The 9,037-nt window shown below is 28.7% G+C and overlaps 1 protein-coding gene across 1 annotated transcript; it reads left to right on the top strand.

Annotated features, from left to right (window-relative positions):
• The first annotated feature begins 814 nt into the window (after positions 1-814).
• Positions 815-4,347, top strand: LOC126737300 (helix-loop-helix protein delilah-like). The gene has a single exon (XM_050442141.1). The coding sequence runs from the start codon at positions 943-945 to the stop codon at positions 1,627-1,629; it is 687 nt and encodes a 228-aa protein (XP_050298098.1). The 5' UTR covers positions 815-942; the 3' UTR covers positions 1,630-4,347.
• The last annotated feature ends 4,690 nt before the right edge of the window (positions 4,348-9,037 follow it).

Raw genomic sequence — 9,037 nt, 5'->3', positions numbered from 1 at the left:
TTCCGACCCATAGTGTCTTATATCAAAAGTTATATTTGAACGTCCCCTATCATCCCCCAAAGCCATGACCTTCTTATAAAAATCACCCTGTATATAATACCAATTGTAAACCTTTTATCCTGTGATAATCGACACCACGGCGTCCAAACCATGGGAATTTTAAATAACTAAATGTTTAATAAATAGATGAAGGGAGACTGCAAGATTTTCATTTTATCTTAACCTATGACTCCACTGCAAGTATGAACTATTAATTCACTAAAAATTTTTATGTTTTCTTTTATTCTTGTGTAATCTGTATAGAAGCTAAAGTATTTATATTATGTACATGTACATATACTTCCGCGAGATGTAATTAATGTACGTACGAATTACGTATCCAAAAGTACGTACTAAATACGTTATTTTTATAACAATGGAGACAAAATCTGACCTCAAAATTACGTACCCAGGGCGTATGATGCTGTTTGGGGTATGTAGAGTGGTTTGCGAATCACCTTGTAATACGAGTACGTAAGAAGAGAAGAAAAATGTTGTATTTGAATACCAAGTACAACAACTACCTTAAAGTTTTGTAAGAATGTCACGAATTTATTTTTAGACTTCTGCTTCTTTACCATCCTCCTACGTGACGCATCACGCATCACACTTACAAAATCCAAAACCCCGCTTAATCAAAATACTTTAAAACCACATATAAAGCCAAAAATATCAAAATCGACCCTCCCCCAATAACGCGAGCTTGTGCGGGAGTCAAAAAGACTCCAGGTGGGAGAGAAGGTGGTGGTCAGTTTTAAAGTTAACCTGCTACTTCGTCCGACGCGCACTTTAGTTTAAGTCACCGCGTCTTAAGACACAGTCAACACAACAGCATCAGTTTGTTCTCTCGCGAGTTGTTCATACTTAGACGCGATATATACGCCGGTAAAAGAAGTGACGAACATGTTAGAATACGATGATGAGCTCTCCGAAAGGCTCGGGTTATCCCTGCCCAGTCCAGTTACTTATTTGGATTCGAACAATAATTCTAGTGCGGGAAAACGGGGTGATAAATACGCCTTAAGACCCAGATCGATGAGAAGGAAAAATCTCATGTCTGATTTCGAGGAGATCCCTCTGGTGCATCCGAAGTCTTCCACTTCCAAACATACGTCCAATGGATCAATAGCGAAGCCCCAAAAACCTAAATCAGCCCCTTTAAGTAAGTACCGCAGGAAAACCGCTAACGCACGAGAAAGAACCCGAATGCGGGAGATCAATCAGGCTTTTGAGGCTTTAAGGATGGCGGTGCCTCAAATTGCACCCAATCAGCAACAGAATGAAAAATTGACAAAAATAACCACTCTAAGGTTGGCAATGAAGTATATCTCGGCACTTTCTGCGGCTCTGAGTAGCAGTCCAGCGGAATTGCCCCAGCAGGATATCTTTTCTGAGTGTTCTGAGTTGGAATCGTTCTTGTTGGAGTCGGACGGGGAATCGTTGCCGCTTAATAGTGATGGGTCGGATCATTCTTTGACCCCGGCTGATTTTTCTGCTGTTGACTTCGATGATTCTTTGACCTCAGTTGATTTTTCTTCAGATTTTTCGAATCATTTGCCGTTCGATACTTATTTAAGTGATTTTAGTTAGCACCCTAAATTAGTAAAATTATATTGTTTTTAGGTAAATAATTGCGATAGGTGGGTGATGTTTCCAGTAATGGTTGAATATGTAGGTCAGTAGGTATTGCTATTACATCGTTTTCTCAACACTATTTAAAGAACTTTTCAGTGATAAAAGAGTGATAAAAGGTTGGTTTTATTTGAAAATATAATATAATAATATTTTAATGAATGTTCACCAGATTAAGATATTTATTATAAAATTTTTATAATTTGTTTGGGTCTTAAAATCGTTATTCAGGGCATTTCAGATTTGCGTCTCAACAAAATATAAAAAATGGTCCTATAAACATGAGTCCAAAAAGGATTTGTTCCCAACATACAGGCTGCTAAGCTTAACAAACGGTTTTTTTTTATGAATAGCTTTAAAATGGTTTTGCCGATTGGGATAAAATTTGTATGGTTTATTTAGGCACTTACACACAATTGCTTGAGATGATGTACATAGCAAGCAAGTTGGTTTTTCTTTAATGTTTTAACATCACTTTTTGTACGCCTAATCAGAAGAAATTAGTAATTACTATATTTTAGTCTCTTGAGGAATTTGCTTGCTTTGCTAGTTATATTTTCAAAATCTGGATTAGATTGAATTGTTTTAATACTTCCAGAGTCTGCTAATTATTTAAATAAACCACAAAAGTCTTGTTTAAATTGGCAATAACTTTTTATTTTTTTAACTTATCAGACTTTTCGAATTCAAACTCACAATTCTTTGGATATTTTAATGAAAGAAACTCTGAAATACCCTGCATTTTTTAAATTATGCAAAAATTGCTTTTCAAATGTTTAAGAGTTCAATAATCAGAATTGAAACTTGCCCTTTTTAATGGTTCGTTGCCATATTTTGGCACAATTTTTTAAGGAGTTCTTCAAAAAATTTGCTTTTTCGCTATCCATTCGACCGAAATCGTTCTTGGTTTTTTTTAAATTAAAAATTTTAATGAACTGTAAATAATAGAATTTAGAAATGTCCACTTTTATTAATTAACAAATCATTATTGGGTCATTTTTGTATTTAGAAATTTAATTTTTAATATAAAATGGCCATATACCAATAAAAATTTACTAGTATCAGGCCAAATACTAATTATTTTTACTAATTATGTTTTGAATTTTATATAATTGATCATTAAGGCTTAAGAGCGGAAAGAAGTTTTTTTCTTCAATAATTTAATCATACATAGATTAAATATATATATATATATAGCTAGTCATATAAATCAACCTTAAGAAATAAAACATAAAAAAGAAACAAATTAAAAGGGTAAGACATATAAGCAGATACCAATCATAAAGCAGTTCAGTATTTTCTATGGTTAATTTTTAATATATAATAAATGAATAAAACTTATACGCGAATTTAAGGTATATTCGATATATTATAGTTTTCTAATTTTCTTAAAACGTTTGAGTCATCAATTTTTAGTTATTAGCACAAATATGTTCTTGTTTATTTTGGCAACTATTAAGCATACAATTTTTAATAAGTACTAAAAAACGACATTTTGATGTCGTTCTTATGTTTGTATTGATATTAAAAAAAGTATAAAATGTCAATCTTACTAAAAATTAAAATTTAAAAAAAACTTTCCTTAAATTCTCTTAAATGTTATTACAAATTTTCCACCTAAATTAAGACACTATAAAAATGTCTGCATAGCCTTTAACTATTACACATTTTAAAAAGAAATTTTCTGTAGCAATATAAAATAAAAGGACTCTCAAAATTGCTTGTGCGTGGCCAGAATCTACGCTTACTACACAACACTTAATTATCACAACTTCTTATATTTATATATTAACAAATTACAAACCTTTTTTATTTATAAAATCTTTTTTCAGAGTTTATTTTCCAGAAAGTAAATGAATTGGTAAATAATGGCTAATTAAATCTATTGGAAACAGATACCACCTATACTTTACTAGTTTTATCCTAAAATAAACTATATTTTTGTTATTACATTTTTAAAATCCTATAGCGAAGCTGAAAATACGGTTATCTCACAGTTTAATTAAGATTTTTTTTTGTGATATTCTTTTATAAAACAAATAATTCTTTTTTTTGTTGTATATACCTATTATTTTTTATAAGCATTTATTATTATATAGTTATAAATATATTTTGTACTTTTTTTATATGATGTTTAACGCAAAATTTTGTAATATATATAAGTAATTAAATTACTATGTAGTTACCTTTATAAAACTGTAAGATATTTTTTTTTTTGAAGAAACTCTGCTGAAAGCTTTATTTTTGCATATAGCATGTCAAGTTTATAATATGGAAATTAGAGAATATATTCTAGTTTTATTTTTTTTTGTTATATAATTTTTCCATAAAGGCATTAAAAAGTGTTTTTTCTTAATATAAATGGCATATATGTATGTAACTAGTACATAATGTTTCCTAGAATTATTCTATAAACAGTGCCATAGTACGGAATATCTAGAACATTGTGAGTACTTAATCAGTATATCGTAATAGTTGTCATAGATATTCTGTAAAATATTGTATATTTTTAAATAATTTTAATACGTGAAATCCAGTGCCTTATTCCTATACTTTGTACTATATAATAATAATTATTATGTGTATTATGTTGATGTTAAGTTTTATATTTTTGTAAAAAATGTACATTCCGCTTAGACTATAATAAATTAATATAAATATATTTATTTTTTAGAATGTTTTTTGTTTTATTGTATATAATGCAACTCCCAGCCTACAAAAAAATCTATTTTAATATTTGTAATAAAAAATAATTTATTAAAAAGAAGCAGTGTATTCATCTAACTTTGTCATTTTCCTAATTGCAAAAAATTAGCAGGAAGAGAGTACCATGTCAATAAGTTTATTGTAATTTTTATAAAAGTATTTTTAATTTGAAAACCTTTCATAGTATAAAAAATTAAATTAATTAAATTTAAAAAAAATTAAATTTGGGTTTTTTCAAGTTACATCCTCATTTTTTCCTTCAGATATTTGAAGCCATTTTCTTATTTTTTTAGTGGTCTTATGGTTTCATGGCTTTTATTTTTTTCAGGCATTAAGTTCAAGTTTAGAAATTCTCCCAGGCGTTAAAAACCATTTAAAGATATTAAGTTTCTCTTTTAAAACAAAGTCTGCTTTATTAAAAAAAAATATTCGACTCGAAGGACCAAAAAATACCCAGAGATAAGTGGGTCACTTAAATATCAGGTCAATGAATACAGGATTTGATGAATTTTCTTGGTATATGTCACAGTATCCTTTTGATTTTTTTGCCCTTACGGAAACCTGGCTAGGCAAAGACTGTGAATCCCAATGTTTTAATTTGTCAGGATATAAGTTAATAAGACAAGACAGAGAGGGTCGTGGTAGAGGAATTGCACTATACATAATAAATTCTGTAACATTTAACAACTTAAATTTGGCTTTTAATAATTTTGAAGTATTGGGCATATTATTTACAATTAAAAAACGATCTTTCGCCCTTATTACGATATATCGTGCACCTGCCAATAGCATACCAGCTTTTTTAGATAACTTGGAAGATCTTTTTAGGTTAACTTTATATTTCGATTACGTAATTATAACAGGCGTCTTCAATATTGATTTTTTAAAACAAAATACATATTCAAATAGATTAAAACTTATTTTAAAGTATTTTAATGTTTCACAGCATATTACAGAACCAACAAGAATTAACATGAACACTGGTGATGGTACCCTTATTGATTATATAATTTGCAGTAATGATTTGGTGTCATTAAAATCAGAGTCGCTTGCCATAGCAGAAACAATCACGGATCATAATATGATTTATTCAATATTTCAATATGATAACATAAAGGTTAAAAAAAATCCATGATTTTCAGAGTTTATAACAACATAAATATGGAAAATATAAAGATAAATTGGGATCAGATGTACCGCCTTATAGTTATTAATGACAAAGTGCAGTTTTTTAATGAACATATTTTACAGCTTTTAAATACACATGCTCCGATTAAAAATAAAATTATTAAAGAGAAAATATACTGTCCATGGATAACCGAAAATATAAAAACTCTTATCAAATTACGTGATCGTGCTCATAAAAAATATCTGAAAAGTAAATCTCAGCCTCATTTTGAATATTATAAACAGCTAAGAAACTACACAAAACATGCTATAATACGAGAAAAAATAACATTTTTCAATCAATTATCAAACAAAAAAGGACAAGAATTTTGGAGAATAGCAGATAGACTATTCTTAACCAAAGGAAAAAGATATCAAAACGAGCTACCTACTAACATATCAAATCCAACAGATATTGGCAATTTTTTTAATACTGTTTCCACCCTACCAGATACTACAAGTAAAGAATGTATTGAATTTTATCAAAATAATACCATAAATAATATAAAACTTAATTTCCAGCTTTTGGACCAAGACAATATGATTAAAATAATCTGGACTATTAAATCAAATGCAACGGGAATCGATGGTATTTCTATAAAAGATATAAAATTGTGTTTGCCTTTTTGCTTAAGTCCTTTATTGCATATTATTAACGAATGTATTCTTCAACAAAAGTCTCGAAATGTGTGGAAAAGAGCAGTTATTAAACCCATTCCAAAAAATTCAAATCCAAAAGAGCATAAAGATCTCAGACCAATTAGTATTCTACCAGCATCATTTAAAATTCTGGAAAAACATATCAAATTTCAAATTTTGTTGATATTCATAAAATTATCCCCGATTGTCAATCCGGTTTCAGGAAAAACATTAGCACGTCTACAAGTTTGGTGGGTATTTTAAATGATATTAGGGTAAATGAGGAGAATGGTCAGCCAACATGTATGGCCTTATTGGACTTTAGTAGGGTTTTTGATACCATTAACTATGATATGTTATTGGCGAAATTAAAATAATTTCAGAGAGTATACATTTTTTCAAGGATTATCTGCGTAATAAAGAAAGTTGTGTAATGGTGGTTCGGCAGTCTGAAAAGCATTACTCAGAATTTACACCTTTTAACCAGGGAGTTACTCAAGGCTCTATAGTATCGCCGTTACTTTTCTCTATTTACGTGGCTGATATGTACAAAGTAATAAAACACGCCACTTTACAACAATATGCCGATGATTCCCAAGTTTATATTCCCATTCACATTAATAATATATATCTATTCTATCAAAATTTTAATAGTAATTTAATTAGTCTACATAAATATGCAGAAAATCATAATCTTACCAACTTTAATATAAGGCAAAGGCTCGAACACAACTTATCCTTAAATCCTATATCTATTGATAATACTTCAATTCCTGTTGTTTCCGAGGCAAAAAAGGCCGAGAGTTCCGAGGCGTTATATTTGACAGCTCTCTCTCTCTTTTGAATTACACATAAAAAATTAAACGAAAATTGCTTATTTACGTTTAAAAAAACTTTTTAAATTTAAGCGAAATTTATCGGCAAAACAAAAGTACTTATTGTGCGATAGTCTTATTTTGTCACTGTTTGATTATGGTGACGTAGTCTATGGAAATTCTTTATCTTCACAAAATAAAAAAAATATACAAAAAGTCCAAAATTCCTGTATGAGATTTTCTTATGGTATCTTCTATAGAAACCACATATCGCCTTATATCAATAACAATAAAATATTAAATATGAACAATAGAAGAAAGCTACATATGTATAATTTTGTATATCGCATAGTAAATAATAATCAACCATTTAATTTAAGAAGTCAGTTTCAAGAATTCGAACATGCGCATGCTACATGAAATAACAACGTTTTTATCGTACCATTGCATAGAAGCGCAGCATTTCAACGTTCCTTTAAGTATGTAGCTGTTCAAATGTGGAATGGCTTAAACAATGACATAAAGGAAATGCCCTTGGGAGCTTTCTCTGGTCAAATAAAATCTAAACTACTTATGGAGCACAGAATTGGCAATTAATTCAAGTAGGGTGATATATAAAATATAATAATGCGTAATAATAACATAATACAAGAAATAGTAACATGTAACATGAGATATGCATGTATATATAATATGCTAATTTTCAGTGGAATGTTCGGAGATTATATTTTAAAATTCCGTTTTTAGTTTTATTCTTTCTTTTTCCGTAACATACATACGTATATCTTTTGATAGCTTAGCCTAGACCGATGCACGCATCTTGGGGTTATTTTTTGGAGTCTTTTTTTGCCTCGTCTGTCCTCTCTCCTTGCGCTCGTCCGTTGTCGCACTGCCGCTGCCTGTCTTAAAATCTTAGGTTAATTAATTGTATATCTTACTTTGCATTCCTATATAAAAACGTTATTTTTATTTTTGTAAATTGTAAATGGCTTTTTCATCCCTTCTTTGCTTGTGCTTACTAGGGAAAACGGTTTTGTAATCGAGAGAATAGTCCTATTTGTCAATGTAATTTTTTTTCCTTATAATTTTTATTGACCTATAAAACTGGAAATTTTGACAAATAAACCATTTTGATTTGATTTGATTTGAAACAGAAAATGAAAAATAGAATACGTTTTTTTAGTAAAATGAATTTTCTGGAATATATTTTACATAATACACATAATAATTATTATGTGTATTATGTTGATGTTAAGTTTTATATTTTTGTAAAAAATGTACATTCCGCTTAGACTATAATAAATTAATATAAATATATTTATTTTTTAGAATGTTTTTTGTTTTCTTGTATACAATGCAACTCCCATCCTACGTTTCAAAAAAATCTAATTTAATATGTGTAATAAAAAAAGAATTTATTAAAAAAATGATTGATGGTACAAAAAATTTAATTAGTCATTTTGATACTGAAAAAAAATGGTGTCGATCAGTTTATTATGACATTGGATTTTATTTTATTTTAAGAAAACCGTTAATAAAAAATCTTTGTCACTTTTGCGATTTTTCGAAATGTTTTAAAATTAGAAGAACCGTTGATACTACAAAAATTAAATATCGCTATTTTCTTGATAATAAAAAAATAGTTGAAAATAGGTGAAAACTATATCAATAGGTATCTTTTAATTTTCAAAAGAAATTTATTAATGTCAGGAGAACTGTTGATACTACCAAAAATTAATATTTGTCTTATTCTGAGCTGAACAAGAGAACCACGTCTATAGATTAAATGCGATTTCCAAACAATAATTTTTAAGTTAAGAAGAAGGATTAATAGCATAAAAATAAAACTTTATAAGCTATTTTCTCAATTTAAAAAAATAGTAAAAAAATTACCATGTTGATTGAATTTATTTTCAGTATAATTGTTCGTAGTATAAAAAATTAAATTTTCTTTCCTAACATAAACATAATCTGAGGCCATTGACTTTGTGTCCCTCCAATCTCTGAATTTTTAGAAAAAAATAGTTAGAAAAGAGTAC

The sequence above is a fragment of the Anthonomus grandis genome, chromosome 6, assembly GCF_022605725.1.
Source record: "Anthonomus grandis grandis chromosome 6, icAntGran1.3, whole genome shotgun sequence".
Lineage (NCBI taxonomy): Eukaryota > Metazoa > Arthropoda > Insecta > Coleoptera > Curculionidae > Anthonomus > Anthonomus grandis.
The sequence above is the reverse complement of the archived record's forward strand: the minus strand, read 5'-3'. Positions and strand labels throughout refer to the sequence as shown.

Excerpts from the sequence above, each read along its gene's own strand:
- LOC126737300 (XM_050442141.1), top strand. The coding sequence starts at position 943 with ATGTTAGAATACGATGATGAGCTCTCCGAAAGGCTCGGGTTATCCCTG.